This window comes from Crinia signifera, chromosome 2, assembly GCF_055691185.1.
Source record: "Crinia signifera chromosome 2, ASM5569118v1, whole genome shotgun sequence".
Classification (NCBI taxonomy): Eukaryota; Metazoa; Chordata; class Amphibia; order Anura; family Myobatrachidae; genus Crinia; species Crinia signifera.
This window is the reverse complement of record NC_139218.1, coordinates 244,485,187-244,511,802: the sequence shown is the minus strand read 5'-3', so window position 1 is coordinate 244,511,802 and position 26,616 is coordinate 244,485,187. Positions and strand designations below refer to the sequence as shown.

Genomic DNA, 26,616 nt, shown 5'->3' with positions numbered 1-26,616 from the left:
TGGGAAATGGTGCTGATGATTCAATGTAAATATATCTATATCTCATTCCTTTTTTCCCCAAAAATTTAATAGCTGCATAATCTGGGCTGGGTAAAATGAGGGAGATTGTTCGACTAATCAGGGAGAGAGGGAGATTGCTGCTATTTCAGGGAGTCTCCTCAGAATGCAGGAGGGTAGGCAACCATGACACACATTCACACAAACACACACACAAACAGGAAGCTAGAGTGAGTGTTTCAAAATATTTGGATGTCTCATAAAAGATCCTGAACAACTGCTTTATAATGTTGAATTGAGAAGTAGCTTAAATGGAGCGTGGAAGACACACAAACGAAACGGTAAGTTTTTATGTTTTATGTTGACCTTAATAATTTAAGTATCGATTTATGTATGTTTATTCTTCTATGCTTTTTTAAAATTTATCAGTGTAAAAAAGTTGTAAATAAAAAGGTTGGTAAAAGGAATTTTAGTGAAAAGTTATTATTATATACATACAGTATATAAATAGAGAAATAGTTTTTCTTAATGTCTATACCTACTTATGCTGTTCTAATCACACTGGGCAGCATTCAATGCCCTTTTGCGAGCTGTGAGGGCGAGCAGTGCTGGTCACTTTGCAGGTCAGTATTCAATTGACTTCCCTGCACACGCCATTTCCACCCCAGTGGGTTTTTACAGCGAGGTGGAAATGGTGTGTGTGGCAACTAAATCAGCGAGGCTCCCGGCTAAATGCAGCGGCTCTCTGCTTTAGCCTTGAACCTCGCTGTTTGGGGGAATCCTCGCTGTCCACTGACATTTTCTCCAGCCTATTATAGTGTTATTATATTGTACTCAGCAGCGCAATTCACCTCAATCCCCCCAATCTCTAGTACTGTTTCAACGCGTGTCTAGGCGGACTCACAGAGGTGTATGCTGCAGCTGAAATATTTTTTTATTCACTATTTGATTTATTTGAAATACAATTAAACTACCGAGCGCCAGGTACTGTAGCCCGGAGGGGTTCTACCTAGCTCCACTCCGGACTGCAAAATTCTCAGGTTCCCCCTGAATGTTGAATAGGGTAAGTGGCCGGCGCAGGGGTTAAATGGCGATCCTTGCTGTTTAACCCCCTCGCCGGCCGCATTGGATATACTGTGCTATAGCTGCAAATAAGTATTATCTTATTATACTGTATATAGTTTATGAAGAAATATGGACTGCTACTGATAGATCAGTTCTTAATGTTGTAATTTCTTTTGATAGAAAATTATGAATAGGAAATATGTAATTGAAATATACTGAGTACCTTTCTGATGCTCCCAGCTCGTCCCGCCTGGTGTGGCCGCTCCTCCCACATCACCCTTTTTACTGCCCTGATGTGGGTGACTGTATATGTGTTCTATAGGTGTGTGTGAGTGCATGTGTATATGTATGTGATATGTGGTGGCACAGTATATATATATATATATATATATATATATATATATATATATATATATATATATATATATATGGGAGAGATCCGGCACTCTATGCATGAAATGCTGTTTGAAAAATACCTTAAAAAGATAAATGCTGCGGTGCCTTCAGTTGTAAGTCCATATCCAGAGGAGAGGGCAAACAGATGTAGGGAAGGATGGAAGCGGCACTCAGCAGACTGCAATTAAAATGTCCTTTATTCCAATGGTTTCGGGGTTACCCCCCGTCGTCAGGGATGGACACAGCACACACAAAATGATAAAACAAATGGCAATATATACACGTAAACACACCCCATCCCACCCCACCCCCCACCCCAATCAAACACGCCCTGCACTCACCTGCCGGAACTGGGAACGTCCCACAACGCCAGGTAACCTGTGAAGGTACTCATGGCTGTGGGCGTCCCTCGGGTCCAGCTGACAGACATAGCGGCGTCTAACACATCCCATGGTTACCTCAGACAGCGAGTGTGCTGCGTGCAGGCAGCCGGAAGCACCAGCCTCGCAGCTGCGCTTCCGCCAACCACTAGCACGCGCACCTCCCGCCAATCACAAGATGGCCGCCGGGAGTGTGACGATCCATGTAACTGCCGGAGGGCAGAGCGTTACTAGGAAACAAAGGTAACAAAAAGCGCTATATGGACACTGTGTCATCATAGTTAAAAAGATGTATGGCAAGAGCGCCAATTATAGAGAAAAAAAGATGTATAAGACCACAATAACAAATGAAGCAGAGAAATTTACAGAACATATGACCCAATGCAACCAAAACGACAAGTATAAAATAATATGGCAAGTTACATGTGATAATGATGTGGCCAACAGCGGGGTCGACTCAACATAACAGCTCAAGTCTAACCCACTGTGTGCCACATCAAGCAGATACAGTCACATATGGCTATAACATGGAATAATAAGAGTAAGAAAAGCATCGTAGCGTACACATGTTAGGATATATACCCAGACAAATGAAACAATCATGACATCAATAACAAACAATTTCACAAGAAACACTGGAGCCCCAGTGTCTCATTAAGGCCCCCCGGGGCCAACGTGTAAATTTCTCTGCTTCATTTGTTATTGTGGTCTTATACATCTTTATTTCTCTATAATTGGCGCTCTTGCCATACATCATTTTAACTATGATGACACAGTGTCCATATACCGCTTTTTGTCACCTTTTGTTGCCTAGTAACGCTTTGCCCTCCGGCAGTTACATGGATCGTCACACTCCCGGCGGCCATCTTGTGATTGGCGGGAGGTGCGCGTGCTAGTGGTTGGCGGAAGCGCAGCTGCGAGGCTGGTGCTTCCGGCTGCCTGCACGCAGCACACTCGCTGTCTGAGGTAACCATGGGATGTGTTAGACGCCGCTATGTCTGTCAGCTGGACCCGAGGGACGCCCACAGCCATGAGTACCTTCACAGGTTACCTGGCGTTGTGGGACGTTCCCAGTTCCGGCAGGTGAGTGCAGGGCGTGTTTGATTGGGGTGGGGGGTGGGGTGGGATGGGGTGTGTTTACGTGTATATATTGCCATTTGTTTTATCATTTTGTGTGTGCTGTGTCCATCCCTGACGACGGGGGGTAACCCCGAAACCATTGGAATAAAGGACATTTTAATTGCAGTCTGCTGAGTGCCGCTTCCATCCTTCCCTACATCTGTTTGCCCTCTCCTCTGGATATGGACTTACAACTGAAGGCACCGCAGCATTTATCTTTTTAAGGTATTTTTCAAACAGCATTTCATGCATAGAGTGCCGGATCTCTCCCATATGTGTGGTCTTTTCAGTGGTTCAAGCTGTGAATTCCTATCAAGGCACCTAACTTTTAACCTACAAGCAGTATTTACACCTGCATACCGTTGCATCCACCTGTGCACCATCTCCTACCCCTGCTTCTGACGACTTGCTTACAGGCCTTGCAAACATGACTTCAGCAAGCCAAGAGCTTGATATGGCAGTGGAATTCCTGCAGATGGAAGTTATGGACAGTCTCAGTCTCTTTGACTCCGATGCAGAGGCCATACTCTCTAAAAGAAGTATGAAGGATAATGCCATTCCTGAAGAGCCTGAAGCGCTGTTTAAACAACTTCTTCGCTTAAAGCAAAGGGAGTGTGATTTTCAATATCATGCAATCAGCCTGTCCGACTACTATAGCAGCAAAATGATTCCCCGGGGGTTCCGGGTTAAAAACACACCGACCATCGGTCGACATAATGCCACCTTTTGTCGCCGATGGATATCGGTGTTGAACAAGTGCTCCATGGACCTCCTCCTATTGGTGATAGAGGAATCTACACGAGAGGAGCAGGCTTATCAACAGAAAATTGAGCAATTTGAGAAAATTTATACTCCCCGTCTGTCGTCAGACACCAGCAACAAATGGCTTGATAAACTACAAGCAGAGATGGACACTTACAGAGCAAACCTCATTGCATTCAAACAGGACAAGCTGAAAAAGGTCCAAACCGACTACGACCAGAAACGGGTCTACGATTGGCTTAATCCGAATAGGCCACAAGGTAGACCCCGACCTTACCAAAAACGCGGTGCAAGGGCCACAGGTAACAGACATCCAGGTAATACAAGTGATTCTACGAGCGGAGCAGAATCAGGTCCCTCCAATGCAAGCCGGGAGAGATTCCCTTTAGGGACCCAAACCCGTGCCATGTATTCCAGGGATCCTTTGGCAGAACTGGAAGGAGGACTAGACGCTCAGGCCAAAACCTCAGGGAAGAGAGGAAAAGGCTCTCAGAAGAGCAAAAAACCCTAGTCTTCAATTTGTCTTCATCCATTCTCACTGAGGTGGAAACTCAAGTATTGGCGAAAGGACTGTCATTTATCCCTACCCGTAGAGGGGATTCTTTCCAGTGGAAAGTTGACACCTTTAAATTGAACAGGGCCCTCCGGTTGAAAGATTATTTTGGCCGATTACCACCAAACGCCAATCAAGTTGATTCCACTTCTACTATACCTCTTAAACTCAAGAAAATGGCGCCAAGATCCAAGTTCGATCCTATTTCAAGTAACCCCACAATTAAAACCTTCACACGCCTTATGGATCAACAAATTGAGTTGCTACAATCTCCTGCCCCTTCTATGCATCATAATTTGACGAGGGCTGAGAAAGATGCATTGGACTCCCTGTCGGCCCGCAAGGATATCATCATTCGCAGTGCCGATAAGGGCGGGGCTGTGGTGGTCCTGGCCCTTGAGGACTACCAGAAGGAATGTGATCGGTTGCTAAGTGACGTTGATACTTATGGTCGCTTAGATAAAGACCCCACCTGGGGCTTTAAGGTCGAACTTGACTCCATCTTGAGTAAAGCAGTGAGGGATGGTGACATTACACAAGATTTAAAGAATGCCCTAACAGTGGACTTCCCAGTGACTCCTCTGTTCTACTCCATTCCTAAGATACATAAGGGCCTCAAGGATCCCCCGGGTCACCCCATAGTATCGGCCAGGGGGTCCTTGTACCACCCTATTTCAGTGTTTTTGGATTGTTATTTGAATCCCTGTGTCCAGGCTTTACCAGCTTACCTTAAGGACACCACATCCCTATTGGTGATTCTAAGGGACTTACACCTCACCTGTGATTTATCTGCCCTGACGTGTCTTTGTACTGCTGATGTATCTAGCCTCTACACCTGCATCCCTCATGATGCAGGTGTAGAGGCAGTTAGATGTTTGCTCACAGACAACCCTTTATACAGTGGTCCTTCTATAGACCTGTTTATTACATTGCTGTCCCTGGTTCTTACCAGGAACTATTTCCTGTATAACGGTCAATTTTTTATTCAACAGCTGGGCGTGGCTATGGGGTCGGCAGTGGCCCCAGCCTACGCCAATACTTTCATGTATAAAATTGAGCAGGGGTTGTTTTTCCAGGGCAACATCCTCCGTGATGGTATATCATTGTATTATCGTTATATCGATGATCTCTTGATTTTTTGGTCCAAAGATCCTGTTGAGTTGGAAACCATACTTTCTTTACATAATGACAGTGGCAGTGTAATCCAGTTTACATCACACATTGATGCTACCAATGTCCAATTTTTGGACACTGACATTTTTTTGAGTGAAGGGCAATTACATACAGCCCTCTTTAGAAAAAGCACCGACAGGAACACCTTATTAAGACACAACAGTTCTCACCCTTTGCCCCTCCGCAAGGGGTTGCCGTATTCGCAACTCTTGCGTGTTAGGCGCATCACATCTGTAGACGGCCAGGTACCCCAGGCGCTGGATGACATGGTGGACAAATTTGTCCAGCGGGGTTATCCACGCTCCTCCTTGATACCAATCAGGGACAAAGTTTTGGCCACCCCTAGAAATAACACCTTAGTGGTTAAACCTAAACCTACAATAGATACAGGTGGTAGGATTCCATGGGTCAACCGTTTTTCTTGGGATAGTAATACCACCACGGCCCAGGCCAAAAAGTGGTGGCCTGTGGTATCTTCTGACCCAGACCTGCCACTTTTGCGCAATACCCGTCAGCTACTCCAGACAGTCCAATTTTAAGGATCGCCTGGTGAAGTTGGACATCACAGGTTGGGATAAATAGGTGCAGTCCCACTTTTTAACTAGGAAAAATGGTTGCTTCAGATGTTTAGGGTGTATCACATGTCGTACCATGACCATTGGGTCCAATTTTAAACATCCTCATACCCAGAAGGTGTTTCAGATAAAGTTTCCTTTGACATGCAGTTCCACGTATGTTATATATCTACTCACGTGTCCATGTGGTCTGTCCTATGTGGGGAAAACCCAGCGCCAGTTTAAGGAGCGCATGGCCCTACATAGGACAGCCATCAATCAAGCCTTACAGACAGGGCACAGCGACCAACCACTGGCCCGTCACGGTCTCTCGCACAAGCATTCAGTCAATCAGATAAAATCTCTTATAATTGACCACATCCCCAAAAATCTCAGGGGGGGTAACAGAAACAAACAGTTACTTCAATGCGAGAGCAGGTGGATTTTTAATCTGGGCACGTTGGCCCCGGGGGGCCTTAATGAGACACTGGGGCTCCAGTGTTTCTTGTGAAATTGTTTGTTATTGATGTCATGATTGTTTCATTTGTCTGAGTATATATCCTAACATGTGTACGCTACGATGCTTTTCTTACTCTTATTATTCCATGTTATAGCCATATGTGACTGTATCTGCTTGATGTGGCACACAGTGGGTTAGACTTGAGCTGTTATGTTGAGTCGACCCCGCTGTTGGCCACATCATTATCACATGTAACTTGCCATATTATTTTATACTTGTCGTTTTGGTTGCATTGGGTCATATGTTCTGTAAATTTCTCTGCTTCATTTGTTATTGTGGTCTTATACATCTTTATTTCTCTATAATTGGCGCTCTTGCCATACATCATTTTAACTATGATGACACAGTGTCCATATACCGCTTTTTGTTACCTTTTGTTGCCTAGTAACGCTCTGCCCTCCGGCAGTTACATGGATCGTCACACTCCCGGCGGCCATCTTGTGATTGGCGGGAGGTGCGCGTGCTAGTGGTTGGCGGAAGCGCAGCTGCGAGGCTGGTGCTTCCGGCTGCCTGCACGCAGCACACTCGCTGTCTGAGGTAACCATGGGATGTGTTAGACGCCGCTATGTCTGTCAGCTGGACCCGAGGGACGCCCACAGCCATGAGTACCTTCACAGGTTACCTGGCGTTGTGGGACGTTCCCAGTTCCGGCAGGTGAGTGCAGGGCGTGTTTGATTGGGGTGGGGGGTGGGGTGGGATGGGGTGTGTTTACGTGTATATATTGCCATTTGTTTTATCATTTTGTGTGTGCTGTGTCCATCCCTGACGACGGGGGGTAACCCCGAAACCGTTGGAATAAAGGACATTTTAATTGCAGTCTGCTGAGTGCCGCTTCCATCCTTCCCTATATATATATATATATATATATATATGTATATATGCATACAATGGCATGTGTATTAACATATCTCATAACGCTTGAAACTGCGGGATCGGAACTCCAGCTTGCTGGCAGATAGGATCGCTCAAAGAGTTGTGACCTTGCAAAAGGGGCATGGCTTTGTGTCAATGCCGCGATTGTGTCCTTGTTTTTTGGTACTGTGTGGGGAATGGCCAGCGCTCTAGTTGCTGCTGGCATGCCCCCTGTCTCTCTGTCTGTGTGAACAGATGCTATGCCTATGCGCAGTGATGGACTCCCAACTGCCCCCCCCCCCCCCTACACACACACACCACCGCCAAGGGGCACTGCTTCCCATAGGTTGGACAGGGGAGCAGTCCTCCAAAAAATGAGACAGTCCCGCAAAAATCGGGACAGTTGGGTGGTATGTATTAGTGTGTGATAGCATATATGTATATATGTATATATATACAGATGGAGCCGGCCTTGTCTTTGCAGGGGATGGCGGCAGAATCGCCAGCCGCTATCCCACGGGTAGTAGGGGGTATTATATCAACAGCTCAGTATGTAAGGCCTGGATCAGTAATTTCCACTAATTACCCCTTTACTACACAGATGGTGGGAGATGAGGTGGGAGAAGGGGGCATTGGGATGAATGAAGGGGCCCTGATACATAACTTCCAGGGTGGTAGAGGATGTTTAATACGCAGAGGAGGGGTGTATAGTGGAGTGGGCTTATTATTCATAATTTTCTGGTGGGAGGACAGCTTGCTTGACTGCAGATATCTCCAGTTCCCGGAAATAGATTTCTTAGATTTTAATGGAATTAAAAACTAGAGAATCCCACCTACCAAATGGTACTGGGGACTGGGGATCAGAGTTCAGGAGGCAGAGCAATCTGCCAACGAGAATATAAAACTACATACCAGGTGTGTGGAGCTGGAGCAGTAACCAGCTGCTCGAAGGCTGATATCTCTGGTTTTGGGCACAGAAGAGACAAGCTACTAGTGTCCTTCAAAGGGGGAGAGTCACAGCTTTTGGAATATACCCTCAGAAAAACTCTAAGTCAGACAGAACCTGAAATATCTGACTGGGAAGAGCAATTAACAGGCTTGGATGGGGACCACTGCTTTGAAGTCTGATATCTCCAGATCCCCAGGGCCCATTTTTAAAACTCTTGTACCCATGGAAAGAGGGGACCCTCAGCTTTCAGTCTTGGGCTTAGATTCCTGGGGGGGGGGGGTTCTGGGTACTCATAAATCCCCCCTGCTTGCACCACTGCTACTGTAAATTCTCAATCTGATAGTAACATAACAAGCAATTTAGTAATCACAATGCATATTTCATCTTTTTGTCTAATAGTATGTAGCAGTTGTTAAATGAAATCTTCAGGTGTCTTCTGGAAACAGCGCTCCTGGACAAAATATATAGTGCATACACACTGAACAATATTGTTAAACATATTGTTCAGTGAAATCTCTGGTCCCCACACTGAGCATGCAGTCATTGTCAAATTGAGCTGCATGCACAGATGACGGCTGATATTTTAAATTACATCTCTCAGAAGTGCCAAAACAAGCAATATCTTTAAAAAATAACCCAGTAGGTACACACCTTATGTTACATTTTATAGTTTAAATTAAGGTTTTTTATTGGCTTTTCATGGGGATACGGTTGAATTATCGACCCGACTTAGGTGGACAGTCATTAGGTCGACACCGTTGAGTCGACAGACAACTAGGTTGACATGGATGAAGGATAACAGGTGTCTAGGTCGACATGGGACAAGGTCGACATGGTTTTAGGTTGACAAATGCGTTAGGTCGACAGGTCGACATGGGTTTTTTCACAGTTTTTTGAGCCGACATGTGCCGATAGGCGGTATTTCATGCCCTACCATCCACTAGGGCGTGGTGGGAGAATAAAATAGTGTGTCAAGCGCAGCGAGGCACCGAGCACGAAGCATCGCGAGCGACTGCGGTTGACTTCCAACTGTATCCATGTCGATTGTGTCGACATTTGGGTGAAAAACTGTGAAAAAATCCATGTCGACATTGCGACCTGTCGACCTAACCCATGTCGACCTAACTAATTTGTCGACCTAAAACCATGTCGACCTTGCAGCATGTCGACCTAGACACCTGTTGACCTTCATCCATGTCGATATAGAACCCTGCCTGTCGACCCAACGGTGTCAGGTCGATAATACGATCTGCACCCTTTTCATGTGAGATACATATGTTGACTCCATTTGACTCTAAGCTCGACTCCATTCGACTCTAAGCTCGACTCCATTTGACTCTAAGCTCTCATGGACAAGGCCTCCTCCTACTATGTACTTCTTCTGCAGTGTCCTCGTCTCCAGGATGCTCTCAGTCACCGTCCGGTCTGATCCCGTCTATCTACTTTCTTGGGGGTAGATCATAATTAATTTTCATTCCTTACCAGGGGTTAAAGTGAGGGGGAACTGGGGCGAACTGAGTTCCACCACCTCTAATGGTAGGGGGAACTGAGTTCCACCACCTCTAATGGTAGGGGCAACTACTTCCACCTCCAGCACAGACCTGCACAGTAATTCCAACAGAAAAGACTGTCCCAGCAGCTTTCTTCTCTGGCACAGCATATGAGATTTCAAGCTGTCACATGGTACTATTGCTGTGGGCATTATGTGTAAGGAGCTGTACTACTATGGGCATTGTGTATAAGCAAAGCTACTGTGTTGCATACATGTATAAAGAGTACTACTGTGCAGCGTAACATGAAAAGTGAGTAAGGGGCATTGCATGTGGTGTAATGTGTATGCGATTGTGCTACTGTGTGAAATCATTTAAATTGGGGGTACAATTGTATGACCACTGTCCCTTCATAAAGAAGGGGAGGTAGGACATAAACTTATAGTTGCAGGTGGTGCCAAAAACCCTGGCACTGGCTCAAGTTTGCCTAAATTGGGAGGGGGGGGGGGGGGGGGTGGTTGATGTCAGGGGAAAGGAGTTCCACCACCTCTCAATGACCACTTTAAGCCCTGTTCCTTACATGTCTGGTCCTGCTTCACCACAATAACTGTTATCGGGAGCTTGTATTAAAGCTCCAATTGGCAATGTGTGAAAACGCTACACAGTCCCCTAGATGGAATAGACAAGGCCTATAAGAGAAGACATTGTGGGGGAAATTTACTAATATGTGTATTCTACTTCACATGTGATGTTGTTATGGGCAACCAATCAGATTCTGTCTACTATCTTCTAGAGGGTGCTAAATAAATAAGAAGTAGATTCTGATTGGTTGCCCATAGCAACATCACATGTGAAGTAGAATACACATCTTAGTAAATTTCCCCCAAAATGGGGAAGTCACAGTTTACTAATGCAGGAGGCAGAGCTGTTACATAACAAAAAGTTCAGAGTATTCTTTATCCCACGCAGTTCTAAGTATACTTTCATCATGACTGCATGAGAATGCGTCCTCTCACCCCAGTTCTGTAATAAGGGTCTAATTACATATCACTCACTATGTGCTCAACTACAGAGCATGGGCGGGATGTACTAAAGGGAAAATGCGGTAAAACAGGGGTTTTACCGCATTTTCCTATGTACCATTACCCATCCGCCCCGTCTCCGCCTGGCAGGGTATCGACAAGCCTATGGGCTTCTATCGCCGCCCGCCGTCCGCACGACCCCCCCCTCCCGTCCTCCATCGATCTCCTCCTCCCCCCAGCAGGTGTCACAGCCGGGAGGACATCCGGCTGCAGGGGGGAGGAGGAGATGCAGGGGGACACTGACAGCCGCCGGGATGTGACAGAGACCCCCGCAAACCACATCAAAGGTATCGCGGGGGTTTCCGTCACCGCAACCCGATGCTAGCCGCATATGTTAGTACATATGCAGTAGCATTGCGGCGGCTGGCAGGCGATGGGCGGCGATGTATATTAATACATCCCGCCCCATGTGTGGAGCGAGTTCATGTAAAATGTACCCTGAAGTGTACTCTAATGCCCTGGTTAATGATTTGTTGTATTATCCTGTGAGGCAGTAATGCTAACCATTACACACTCCGTACGCCAAACTTGTATGTGTTGGTGGGAGAGCTGGATCTAATTCTGCCTGGCTTAGGGTATAAAATAGTCTACTGCCCTACTGCCCTAAAATAGTCTACTGCCCTTGACATACCCTTGTTGCAATATCCTGGTATTTGGGTGCGGAGAGGAGAGGGGGTTTGATTTGTTTAGATTAGCATAGTTTAGAGGGGGAAAGAGGGAGTAAGGTTGTGGGATCCAAGTATGAGTTGGTGATGGGTTATACAGGGGGGGGAGGGTGTTCTAGGGAGGTTTGTTTTGGAAGTCTTCTTTTATGTTGTGTTTTTTGTATATTTTATTTTAATCTGGTCTTTGTTTTTCAGTTAATAAGGCATTAGCTGGCTATGGCTTTTTATTTTTTTTTTTATTTTTTTTTCACATTTATTATTTTTTATTTTAATACATAGAGCGCTCCAATACTCTCATCATATTAATTAATTAATAGCGGAGCTGCCAATACAAAAGAGCGCGGTCCACATCCAATTTATATCTATCCACAAAATTGTACCGCTGCCACATCATGTCGACATACAAGTCAATCCACATACAAAATGAAAGTAAAAGGCAAAACATAAATAGTATTTTTTCTAAAGATAATATAATCATAGAACCACCAGAAAATGAAGAAAATTTCTGCAATCAATTCTTTAAACTGGAAAAACTAAGCAAAGCAATGGTGGGAAATCACCACAATGAAAAAAATACATAGAGAGCCAGATGATCCCTAGAGGACTAAGATTGCAGAAAACTTGCACCTTTCAACCCACTCTACCCACTTTCCATGAGAAATGGAACAACATACTGGATAACAGTTCAACAGAACTGATGAAATTAATAATAGAAGATAGACAGACTTTGTTGAACATGATAAATGACAACATAAAAATTTATGAAACCAGGTTTGAGAGTCTAAGAAAAATGGAAGACTTCAATAAATTAATTAAGATGACCAATGAAAAAATAGGGAAACTGGAAGATGACATTATTATTCAAAAACAAAAGAAATATAAAAGAGATCAAGAAGAACTGGACCTCTACAAGAAAAAAGAACAGCAACAAACACTAAAGAACAAAAATTCCAAAGACCAAGAAAATAATACACACCATACCACCTCCAACGACAGAACATAAGAAAACCCCTTATCAATCAAGAACCAACACAAACAACTGACAGGAGATACCAACCATACAATAAAAGAAACTTCACCTACAGCAATAACACAAACATCAGAGAATCATACAACAAAGGAAAACAGAGAGCCATAGAAGAAGAGAACACAAATAGAACTAATCTGGCAGAACTGATTCAAAGAAAAAACGAAGAAAGAGAAGGAGCCAGGGTGAAAACCACAAAGAGACAACTAGAAGAGGATACGGAAAACGAAACCTCTGACGATGAAAACTACGATTTTTTAGACATAGCACACGGAATCAAGAAACCGCCAGACCAAAGAGGAGCTACATACAAAAAAACAAAAGAAAAATACTGATACAGAGGCTCAAAAGGAAGTGGAAAACCCAAAAATACACTAAGAGAAGAAGAAAACAAGGAACAAAAACTGACCGTGTACAATCTAAGCAATGAATCTCTTACCAAAACAGAAATTTCCATTTTACAGAAGGGCTTGAAATTTGCACCTGAATCTAAAATTAACAAATTTGATTTATATATGGACGTGCAGAAATTCACTCGCAAGCTGTGCATAAAGAAATTCTTCAAACTAGAAGAAAATAACCGCCCACAAACAACAATTACAGACATACAGAATTGAGACCAACGTCCACATTCAACCCAACCCACCTCAAAGGGCCACATATCAGTACCTTTGAAAAACTAATGGAAGCTGAAATCGAAAAAATACCGGATAACCAAAAGATACAAAGAAACATTTTAAAAACAGAAAAAAGGCAATAAAAGATCTAAAGTCAGACAACTCAATTATTATCAAACCGGCCGACAAAGGGGGAGGAGTCGTCATCATGTCAAAAGAAATGTACGAGAGAGAAGCCGAAAACCTCCTTTCAGATACCACTACATACAAAACATTAAAATCAGATCCCACTAATCAATACAGTAAAGAACTATCAGAACATTTTCAGGAAGGACTTGACATCGGAATATTAAATGAAAAAGAACACAAATTTCTTACACAGAAGAACCCAAAGATTCCAACATTCTATTTCTTACCCAATATACATAAAAACGTTGAAAATCCACCCGGCAGGCCAATCATATCTGGTCTTCAATCATTAACATCCAATTTATCAAAATATACAGACAGTTTTCTTCAACAATTGGTTTCACAACAAAAAAGCTATCTACAAGACACCACCAGTATCCTGCAATTACTTGAAACAATACAATGGAAAGAAAACTACATCCTCTGCACAGCAGATGTGAAATCATTGTACACCTGCATCCAACATGACAAAGGATGCGATCACACCCGTCATTATTTGTCAGAACAATCAGAATTCAATAATGAACAAACAAACTTTATCATGGCTAATATCGAGTTCATCTTATCTCACAACTATTTCTGGTATAACGATACTTTCTACCTGCAGCTGTGCGGCACGGCGATGGGGACACCCCTGGCCCCAAGTTATGCAAATTTATTTGTTGCGAAGTGGGAAGACGACAACATTTGGAACAACAATATTTACAAAGAACATCTTGTCGTCTGGCGTCGATATATCGACGATGTGTTCTTCATCTGGGAGGGGGAAGAATAAGATCTAAGAAGGTTCACTGAATATATGAACTCAAATAACATCAACTTGGAATTCACCACCTCAAACAGCAAGCAAGAAATCATATACCTAGACCTTGAAATCTATATAAAAAACAACACCATAAACACAAAGACACACATCAAAGAAGTTTCAGGCTATAACATGCTCCCTGCATCCAGCAATCACCACACCAAATGGATAAATAATATACCCGGGGGACAACTCCGAAGGCTGAAACGAAACTGCACAGAACAAGAGATATTTGAACAACAAAGCAAGGAAATGCTATGCAACTTTCAAGCGAAAGGGTACAAAGAAAAACAACTGCAGAAACGGACCACCACAGTCAGTAACATAAAAAGAGAAGACCTACTAAAATATAAAAACAAAGAAAACACCGAAATTCAAACAACAGCATTTATCACACAGTATAACAGCAACTCCAAACAGATAGAAGACATGGTAAGAAAGAACTGGCATATTCTTCAATTGGACGAAGCACTAAAAACCATCATACCTGACAGACCCAGGATCATTTATAAAAAAGCAAAAAATCTAAAACAAGAAATCACCTCAAGCTATGTACCCACAGAACAGACAAGAACTCACAAAACCAATGGAGGCTTCCACCACTGTGGCAACTGCAAAGGCTGCAAATTAAAATCTACTAGCACCAAATCAGTAAAAAGCTTCAAATCAAACATCACAGGCAAGATTATAAGATTATAACATCAAAGATCAAGTCAGCTGCGAAACAGAGGGGGTCATATACCTTCTAGAATGTCCCTGTCAACTTCAATACATTGGCCAAACAAAAAGAAAAACAAAAATAAGGATAGCAGAACATATATATAATATAAGAAGAGGTCTAACTACGCACAGTGTCTCCAACCACTTCCTTGAAAAACATAACAAAGACCCAACGGAACTAAGATTTACTGTAATACAAAAAATCCATAAAAACTGGAGAGGAGGAGTCATCGTTAAAGACTTACTAAGAAATGAAATGCAATGGATCTTCAAACTAAAAACCCTCCACCCCCGTGGTTTAAATATAGATATAGAATTAAATGCTTTTTTAAACTAATTTAACCTTTTTTCATATATACAATTTTTCAAATTTTTTCATGTATTTCACATAAATTTTCTACTTTTTCTCATAAAAATACGAGTGGCACCTGGAAGACCAAGAACCCATGAGGTTCCCACCAAAAACAAGACGACACATCCGTCCATCAACTTCCTGTTTTACTAATAAAGTTTAGAATAAAAAAGCGGATTTTTAAAAAAGACTGCATCCTTGAAAAAGTGCCCGTGCGGCATGAAACGCGTTGGAGCAGATTCACAGCTCACCCGCCTCACCACATCTAAAGTACCCAGCAGCAAGAAGAACTCGGAAGCCATGCCGGGACGCCGGCGAAGAACGGGACCCGACAGCTGCTTCCCCGCTGCCATACGGGAGAATGTAAACAAAAGCCGCGGCTAACATCGCAGCCTCCGTGCTGCACCGCTGGCTATAGATAGGGTTAGACAGGGTCACGGGCAACTCCACCTTTTCATTAAAGAGTGTAAACATTGGTATAACCCAATTCTTAATGCACTATTCTTTTACAGGTGTCCACTCGTAATTTTTATTTTTATTTTTATTTTATTTATTTTTATTTCACATTTATTATTTTTTATTTTAATACATAGAGCGCTCCAATACTCTCATCATATATTACCACTAATTAATAGCGGAGCTGCCAATACAAAAGAGCGCGGTCCACATCCAATTTATATATATATATATATATATATATATATATATGTACATTTATTATTATTATTCCGCTGTACTACTGTGATATTATTATTGTTTTTATATATATATATATATATATATATATATAAATACTCCAAATCTGCCGGCACTCGATGGTTAATAAATGAACAACGGGCCCCGGTGCCCAAAGATGATAATTACGAACACTCCAAAAAGAAATTGCACTCCAGAGGCAAAGATAATTTCAAAACATAGAAACGTGTATTGAAGATCGAGCTTTCGGGGTTTGACCCCCTTCCTGCTGTAGTTGTATCCTGAGGAACGGGGTCAAACCCTGAAAGCTCGATCTTCAATACACGTTTCTATGTTTTGAAATTATCTTTGCATCTGGAGTGCCATTTCTTTTTGGAGTGTTTATATGGGAGATATCCAAGAGGAGTCTAAAAACTGCACAATCCGGGTAGCATCCTGGTAAAACCCACAAGATAAAGAATTTGATTTGATGAGCACATTATTCATTTACACACGGTACGCACATTATTATTTAAACCCAATTATGGTTTAATAAATTACTACACCATAGAGCACTATTTTCTCACCCCCTTTTTCCCAATATGTCTCAGCAGCCAGGTGTTGGAGTGGTCTCCATAGGGGAAAATTTACTAAAGGAAATTTGTAAAAAAATAGGTGTATTTGTATCCAGAAATACACTTATTTTTGCCATTTACTATCCCAAAAATAAGGCAATTCGTATTCGTATTGATAGCACATCAATACGACTACGAATTGCCGTATTTTTGGGATAGGAAATGTCAAAATTAAGTGTATTTCTGGATACAAATACACCTATTTTTTTACAAATTTCCTTTAGTAAATTTCCCCCTTACTATCCCGACAATACGGCAATTCATATTCGTATTGATGTGCTATCAATACAAATACGAATTGCCTTATTTTCGGGATAGTAAATGTCAAAAATAAGTGTATTTCTGGATACAAGTACACCTATTTTTTTACAAATTTCCTTTAGTAAATTTCCCCCTATATGTCCTTTTAATCTGGGGTGTATTTTCTTGATTTGCTTTTTGTTCTTTTCAAAAAGCAATAAAAATTATTGAATAAAAAAAAAATGTACCCTGAAGTGTGCATACATAAAACTTTGCATCAGCTGCATAGTGTCTAAATTAATTGTGGTAAAATGTTAAGTGATGATGATAGCGTACGTACCAACTGTCCCGCTTTCCATGGGAACGGCACGTTTTTGGGGACGTCCCACTTCCCGCCCGGGGCCGGCAGTCTCCCATGGCAGGTGGGGGGGGCAGTTGGGAGTCCCCACTGTCACGGTGTGCACAGGCGCACAGGGTCTATTCATGCCCCACGTGCCCCGCTAGGTCGCGCCCATAGCATATTCGGGCATAGCTCTGGCACGTGCCAGTGTCCCTCCTCCTCCTCCCTCCTCAAAGTAGGGAGGTATGTGATAGGAATGGAGCATGGCAAACATAGTTACCGCATCAGAAATGGAAAACATTGCAAGGCTGTAATTGTAGCTAGTGCCAAGATAGTGTTATTCTTCAGTGGTCTCATCCCCTTTCTTGTCTTGCAAATATCAGTGCTGGTTGGTTGGTACTGGGTAGATTTTACAATACATTTTGGTAGTATTACATCCAAAAAATGTGTTCAAGTAGCAGAAGCCTAAGCAAAGATATGGAGATTATGGGGGATATTCAATGTTGCCTGGATTTTTGAGCCATTTATTTGGCCAGTGCAGGTTCAACGTTGTTTACAGTCGACACTGCATCCATGGAAAATAGTCGAAAATTGGATGCGTTTTCAACTGAATTTCTTCGACTGTCCTAAACTAGCTAATGCAGAAACATGAGATGATATTAGTGCAGTTTTGGCCAAGGGCCAAGTTATCAGTATTATTTATAGCCACTGTATTATTTGCATGAGATTTCATGTGGTCCACAGCTAAACAATCCGTAAATCACATCTGTATCTGGCATAGGCATCACCGGGCGTGGTGACACCCAGTGCATACTCTGTATTACTCCAGCCAAAAAAGGGGGCATGAACTAATATAAAGAGGCGTGGCTTTGCAGGATCTCTGGTTTGTCACTCTGAGAGTATTCCAGCAACCCCTTAGATGATAGCTGCCTCCAGAGATGGGCTGTGTCTAGTGCTGTCTCTTTGTGACAGGTGACAGGTGACAGGTGCTGCAGGAGAATATCATACTGGCTCCTGTCATACAAGAAGAGTCAGCTCTTCAATGCCACTTATATCTGGGCCCATAGAGATATTGGGTGAAATGTAATAGGGTGAGAGAATCAGACAGTGGGCGAGATTCACCAAACTGAAAATGCCGTAAAAACCCAGTTTTCGTGGTTTTTACCGCATTTCTATATGCAACAAAGCCCCACCGCCGGGGCTTCACTGTGGGGGGTTACGCCAGTTCTATATGGCGTAACCCCATGGAAGCCTATGGGCTTCCCTTCACGTCCCCCGCCGCCCCGCGTGCCCCCCACTGATCCGTGCTGCCCTCCCTCACCTGTGTCCGGGCAGCCTCCTGCTGTGCTGCCCGGACCAGTGAATCTCCTCCTGCCTGCACCGCTTCCGGGTGCAGGGAGGAAGAAGAGGACCGTCACACAGCCGTCTGAGGGTGCAGGGAGGGAGGGGGGACCCGCAGCACATCGCCGGTCATCGCCTTGGCGTGTAAAAGAGAAATTTATTGGACTCTAAAATTTAACTCATTGCATTCAGATGGATTAAATGAGACAATTGAACTCCATACAGTACTCTAACGAATATAATTCCTGCCCTCTGTGTTCTGTTTATTCATTTATTATTATTATTATTTTTTGTGTAAAGATTTCCCTAAACAAATATGTAAGAATGTTATATGAATAACAACGATATCATGATGTATCATGATGTATCTCTTTGTGAAATTATTACTCCATATGTGAAAAAAGAAAAAATAACTATTGTTTTTCAAAAAAACATTTATTGCGGTGGTGGAGAGATTCAGATGAATTATATATCCTGATACAATCAATGTCCAACTCTTTTGTATATTTTCTGTCCTTAAATTAATATAGTACCCTGACTGGATCTCCTGATAGGGAGATTCGGCTTTCGGGCGTTGTCATGACAACGCAGTGGACACTTCCCTGTGCCGTCTACTCAGCCGGAGTCTGTCACATGATACGTGACATAGAGACGTGTATACGTCCTTCTCCGGCGGGCGGATCGTGCAGGGGACGCACACTCAGTTGCTGGATACGGCGCGGGTCACGTGACATCACGTGACCGCGTCCGTTGCCCGGCAACACGATAGATACACACAGGGCTCGGGACGTGATCCGCCGTTGGTAATGCCGATACCGGCAATCGGCTTCCAGCGGTGGGACGCGCCTGATGCCTGTGATGTGTAGCCTGGTCCACCATTATCATACAATATGTAATATGTAATAGCCTCGTTTTTACTAATCCATTCAATGGTGGATAATTACTTCCGGGTCATGTGACCCATGCAAACGGGTTCATCTATATTTTCGTTTGATTTTTTGTATTTATTCTCAATAAAATATATTATAATTTAATGTATTGCCTCCTATATAGAGTAAACTAGACTAGTATTGTATTTTATACACGGTTCTCATATGATTAAAATGTTTTTAGATACTAATGAGCGCACAGGTGAAATCACCTAGGTAATCAACTACCAGGTATAAAGCCATGCTCAGAGCTTACAAACAAGCATATCTGCTCCTGATGAAGCCGGGGATTCCGGGGAAACGCGTTGAGCACCAGTAAAAAATGCTGTTTTGAACCTTCATCCATCCCTCCATCTGCTAAGTGACGTGTCCACTCTCCCATCGATGACCCTCAAAAATATTTCTGGACCTAAGAATCATTTGGGATATTGCATGATCCCTAATTTATCCAGCAAAAACCAAGACGACATTCAAATTGGGATATCCTGAGTCCTTGAAATTATAGGACAACCCAAGGACACTTCGTCACAGATCCTGGCATCTAAATCTACCAGGCACAATGGGATGGTAATATACAGCTCTTCTTCATATCATTTCACTAGCTAAACAGCTCAAAACCAAATTTGATTAACCCCTGGGATAGCCTTTCATAAATTGTGTATTATGGACTTCATGTTCCAGAGCGACTCATTCATTTTAATATAAATTGTTTTTATTATTGTTATTAATAAATTGTATACATTTTTTGAGAACCGTGTATTGTTACATTTGATTACAGCCAGCGCTGGCACACCCTCTCTTTTATTCTATTAATCAATATTGGGTCTGACAAACCCAGTGCCAGCAGCTGCTGATAGCGCACCACACATTACTCTTTTTCTGCCTTGGCGTTAATAATCGCATATGTTACTTCATATGCGATTATTAACAATGCGAGTGCCGGCGATGTGCAGCGGGGGTTATTAGTGAATCCTGCCCAGTGAGAGATCTGGTAATGGTAAGAAATCTCCAGGGTTTTTTTAAAGTGGCAATCATTTAAATAGGACAACTCAACATGCAAAACCAGTGTGATCTTGCTGTGTAAATGATTGCCACAGGAGATTTCTTATGAAATCTCTCACTTTCTGATTCTCTCACCAAATTACATTTCACCCATATTGTTTATAGATAATATAGGGGCAGATGTATTAAGCCAGGCAAAGAGATAAACTGGAGATAAAGTGGAAGGAGATAATGCACCAGCCAATCAACTCCCATCTATCATATTTCAAACATAGCTGATTGGCTGGTGCATTATCTCCTTCCACTTTATCTCCATTTTATCTCTTCGCCAGGCTTAATACATCTGCCCCATAATGAGATGAATAAAACATAAGCACACAACAAAAATGTTATAGCCCCATTCCAAATGTTGGAAGATGAGCATTAGCTTCACCCTGATCTAGTTACTGTATATAATATGATCATTGTCCTATGTTTTCCACAGCTGTGGACACCAATGGAGCAGACATGGTTGAGGCAGTATTTCTGGATTCTGGTTTTCGGAGGCATCATCCTCTTTGCCGGGATTATCAGCCTTATTATGGTTTGTGTATGCAGAACTCAGTTCTCAAGAAGTAAGTACATGTTGTCTGTTTAATTATTCCTTAACTAGCTGACCCGCCCGGCGTTGCCCGGGAAAACCTTGGGGTTTTTTTATTTCCAAAATTGCTGAAAAATGTAATCTTACAGTATGCTGTGCCAAAGACCTAAGATTGTAATTTGTTGTAGATTTCACCATAATGTTAGAATGTGTTTGCATTGATACTCAATGACGGCAATGAATTCAGGTGTGGTGGTGTTGTTTGAAACACAACGATCCTGAGTTGATAACTTGTATGTGTTGATGAATTCTACATCCACTCCTGAGATTTAGCACCTATGACATAGCCTCCAACATCTGAGGGTCAGAAATCGGTACATAATCAGAAAGGGATGTGGCCACACCTCCATTTCTATACTTTCAATTGTACAGTTTCTGGGCGTTACTTACCACGCCATAATTAATAAAAAATTCAACGCTCCCTGCCACTCCCGCTCCCCTCACCAATCCAGCCTGCAGCAGTCTCTGAGGTCTGGAGATCTGTAAAGCACATGCACCGGTCATCTCTACCAGTTGGGCAGCCCCTGAGTGTGGGAGCATGTCCGCAGGCCTGGCCACATGACGTCATAACGCAACGCAGTCTACCCGCACAACACTGCAATGCACCACTGGGAATGGGGGCAATGGGCCAAATTCTTCCCTACACCCGCCGGGCCAATCCACCGATTCAGCCATCGCAATCATCAATGGGTGCATTGATAAGGTTTGGAGTGTAAGAAGTTGAAGAATAAGACTGAGATAAAGATTTTCCATGTTAAAGTGTACAATTTACTCAATAAATCATGAAAAGATATAAGTGTACATAGAAGTACAATCAAGAAATGAAAGTAGGATTAAAAAATAAGTTTTGATTCAAACTCATAATTGTTTGGATGGGGGTGGGTTGTGAAACAAATCTATAGGTGGAGGGGGATATGGATATTGTGGGCATAATTGGTGTTTGGTACACCTACAGGGGCTACTCATTTGATGGGATTTTCACTACAGTGTCATGGTCACAGTGTCACCATAAGGGGATTCCCAATTCGGGTCCAGGTGGTCTTTTAGGGACCCTTTACAATCCCGTAGGTCTCTTCTCCTTGAGCCTACGGTCTCCCTTAATAATAGTCAATCACTGAGGGAGACCATAGGCTTTAGGAGAAGAGACCAACGGGATTGTAAAGGGGTCCCTAAAAGACCACCTGAACCCCAATTGGATTTCCCCCTACGGTGACACTGTAGTGAAAATTTCTCATCAACTGGGGACCCCCTGTAGGTGTACCAAACACTAATTATGCCCACAATATCCATACCCCCCTCCACTTATAGATTTGTTTGGCAACCCATCCCATCCAAACAATTATCAGTTTGAATTAGAATTTATTTTTTTAACCTACTTTTATTTCTTGGTTGTACTTCTATGTACATATATTTTTTTCACGATTTATTTATTGAGTAAATTGTACACTTTAACGTGGCAAATCTTCATCTCAGTATTATTCTTCAAATTGTTACACTCATAACATTCAAACGAATACATGCAGTGCTCATGCCCATCGACCAAACATTATCTATGAACCAAAAGAGTCTGGGACACCCTCAAGGCAGAGCAGTGCCTAACATACAACTGACAGGGTGAGTGCAGTGTACCCACTTTGTATTGTTCAAGGGGTGCATTGGCCAGGACAAAGATTTCTCAGTGCAACTGGCTGGGGAGCGCAGTGACAGGCTGGAGGACTGCAGAGACGGATATGCGGGAAAAAGAAAAAACGGTACATTAGGTACAGTTTTTATTTGCTGGTACAGACTGTTAAATAAACGTCAATTTTTTATGTGTTCTGTGTGTTGTACTGTTTTTGTGTGTGTGATGTAGTGTATGTGGTTGTGTGTGTTGCATGTATCTGTCCAATGCGTAAGTGTGTGAGGTGTGCTATGTATATACAGTATGTGTATGTTGTGTCTGTGTGTATATGTGCAATGTTTAAGTGTGTGTTTTGTGTATGTTGTACTGTTTCTTGGGTGTGTATGGTGAATGTGGGTGTGTGTTGTGTTGTTAGAGGTATGTTATGTGTGTGTGTGTGTGCTGTGTGTATCTGCCCTATGTGTAAGTGCGTAAGGTGTGCTACGTATAAATGTGTGTGCCGTGTGTATCTGTGCAATGTTTAAGTGTGTGTGATCTGTGTATTGTACTATTTTTGGCTGTTTGTTGTAGTGAATGTGGGTGTGTGTTGTGTAGTTAGAGGTATGTTATGTGTGTGTGTGTGCTGTGTTTATCTGCCCTATGTGTAAGTGCGTAAGGTGTGCTACGTATAAATGTGTGTGTGTGTAGTGTGCCGTGTGTATCTGTGCAATGTGTAAGTGTGTGTGATCTGTGTATTGTACTGTTTTTGGCTGTGTGTTGTAGTGAATGTGGGTGTGTGTTGTACTGTGAGTGGTGTGTTATGTGTGTGTGTTGTGTGTATCTGCCGAATGTGTAAGTTTGTGAGGTGCGCTACATATACATGTGTGTGTAGTGTAGTGTGCTGTGCCTATCCTGGCAATGTTTGTGTGTGTTTCTGTATCTGCACAATGTTTAAGTGTGTGTGTGTTTGTTGTACTGTTTTTGGGTGTGTGTTGTAGTGTATATGGGTTTGTGATGTACTGCATGTGGTGTGTTATGTGTGTGTTTTGTTGTGTGTATCTGTCCAATGTGTAAGCGTGTGAAGCTCGCTACGTATATATGTGTGTGTTGTGTACTATGTGTGCATATGTGGTGTACTGTGTGTGTGTGTGCACGTGTACAATGTGTTCATTTGTGTGTGATGTGTGGTCTATGTATATCCTCATTTATTCCTAATTGTTTAAAGTCTCCACCATAGTTTTAGAATGTGTCATTCATACTCAATGACAGCAATGAAATCAGGTGTGGAGTTGTTTCTTCGCAACGGTTTCCCAGATCGTCGATCCTTTTCCCAGATCATCAATTAAGGCAAATTAAAACTTGGTGTTTTTTAAATTTCTAAGTGAAATTTCCCAAAAACGGCTTCGAGGTGCACACCACCGGGTACAGAGGTATCTTGTTGCAGAATTTGGTGGCTCTGAGTGCCACGGTGTGTCCGCAATGCAACGGACACGCACACACACACACACGCACACACACACGCACGCACACAGACTCTTCAACTTATTATATAGATAATGATTAGTCTTAATTGCAGAGCTGAAGAGTCTTCAGTTGCACGTTTGGTTCCGTTAGTTTCCTTATATTGTGCAAATCCGAAAAGAACCAAAGATGCAGCGCTAATTGATCTTGAAATATAAATAAAATAAAAATTGGATGATCTTTACATGATATTTTAATAAACAAATAAAATCACACCATTACCATATATACTCGAGAATAAGCCTACTTTTACAGAACATTTTTTATGCTGAAAAAGCCCCCCTCGGCTTATACTCGAGTGAGGGGCCCACTTGAGTCAATAAGTTTTCCCAGTTTTTTGTTGTAAAAGTAGGTGCCTCGGCTTATATTCGGGTCGACTTATACTCGAGTATATACAGTAATTATCAGACCATGATAAGAATTGTAAAAACAATTTGATAGCAAACACCTACTTCCACAATTTAGCAGCAATATTGGAGAGTCCGTTCCTATTTGTGCCCAAACAGTATAGCAGATATGAAAAGAATAGATACCGCCCCTGGTTGTATAGGCTGTGGGATATGTCCATACGAAGTCCAAGTGGTTGGCCCAATGTTGGAAAAAATTACCGCTATCCACTGGGTAAATATTGTAAGTTAATGTAATGACAGATCCTAGGTTATATTGTGCACCTGAGACTCCTCTGTGCATGCAGCAATTTGCATATTACCCATAAGCCGAGGGGAGATTTTTCAGCATAAAAAATGTTCTGAAAAAGTAGACTTATACTCGAGTATATATGGTAATTCTCAGCTTCAGAGACGTACCTATAATATGTCATGTATTCAGGCAATAGAGGTGTTGTTCCGCAATGTCGACCATCATTAGGTTGACATCAAGGGGGAAATTTACTAATATGAAAAACCTAGTTTTTCGTATTAGTATTTCCACTACGACTGCATACGCACAGTCGTGTTCCGGAGGGGAATGTACAAAGCAGTCAGATACGACTGCTTTGTAACCCTCCGATGGTGTAACCATTCGTATTAGCTGGCCAATGCCATATATATGCCAGATCCGTGCAGGCTGCAAGGTGTAAAAAAAATAGAAAAAAAGAAATAAATATTTAAAAAAAACCGGCGTGGGGTCCCCGCGACAGCCGTAATCAGCACCAGGCTGAAGGAGCCCCGACAAATAGGGGTTCCCTGATTTTTAACAACCAGCCCCAGGCTCCAAGTCCGGGGCTGGTTCCCAAAATATGGGGGCCAAAATGAGTAGGGGTCCCCCGTATTTTAAGAACCAGCCCCAGGCCAAACCAGCCAGCAGGGTAATGTCACAGCCGGGGTACACTTATTATATAAGGTCCCGTGGCCAAAACATTCTCCCTACCGACCAGTCAGCCTGGCCAGGGGTCCTGGGGGATGGGGACCCCCCCAATAAAGGGGTCCCCCCCCTCCAGGACTTACCTGACCAGGCTGAAGCCTGGTGCTGTCCTCGATGCCCCTGGGCGGTGGTCATCGAGCTGATACTGTGTAAAATAATAGATGAAAACCTATTGTTTAAAACTGTGGAACTATGAGTCCCAGCAAGCCTCCCCCGCAAGCTGGGACTTGGAGAACCACAAGTCCCAGCCTGCGGGGCATTAAAGGGCCCGCTGGCACTTGTAGTTCCACAGTAATAAAAAAAGTACAATAAACACACACTGACACAATGAAAATAAAAGTTTAATGCATCCATTACACACACACTGATACTTACCTATCTTGATCCCGTAGGTAGCCCTCTGTCCTGGTGTCCGGTGTCCTGTGTCGTCCTTCAGGTCCATGTCGGCGCTCCGTGTCGTCCTCCAGGTCCATGGCGGTGTCCGGGTCCGAAGAAATCCATGTTGGAGCTGTGGAAGGAAATCCTACTCACCTGGTCCTGTGGCGAAGATGTCTTCTCTTGGTCCGACGTAGTCCAGGTAATCTTCAAGCTGTCGCCGGTCCCCACACTGTCCGCATCGCACTGAGGAGAGATGCAGAGATATTTCATACTCGGCGCCTCTCCTCAGAATGATTTCATTGGCCGCACAGCTTGAAGATTACCTGGACTTCGTCGGACCAAGAGAGGACATCTTCGCCACAGGACCAGGTGAGTAGGATTTCCTTCCACAGCTCCAACATGGATTACTTCGGACCCGGACACCGCCATGGACCTGGAGGATGACACGGAGCGCCGACATGGACCTGAATGACGACACAGGACACCGGACACCAGGACAGAGGGCTACCTACGGGATCAAGATAGGTAAGTATCAGTGTGTGTGTGTAATGGATGTATTAAACTTTTATTTTCATTGTGCCAGTGTGTGTTTATTGTACTATTTTTATTACTGTGGAACTACAAGTGCCAGTGGGCCCTTTAATGCCCCGCAGGCTGGTTCTCCAAGTCCCAGCTTGCGGGGGAAG

The 26,616-nt window shown here is 43.1% G+C and overlaps 1 protein-coding gene across 1 annotated transcript in view; it reads left to right on the top strand.

Annotated features, from left to right (window-relative positions):
- The first annotated feature begins 205 nt into the window (after positions 1–205).
- Positions 206–26,616, top strand: part of SCIMP (SLP adaptor and CSK interacting membrane protein) — a 77,807-nt gene continuing 51,396 nt past the window's right edge. Inside the window, exons 1-2 of the mRNA XM_083171175.1 lie at positions 206–338; positions 20,914–21,043. Coding sequence (XP_083027301.1) covers positions 309–338; positions 20,914–21,043 — 160 coding nt within the window. The 5' untranslated portion in view covers positions 206–308. The remainder of the gene's footprint in view (positions 339–20,913; positions 21,044–26,616) is intronic.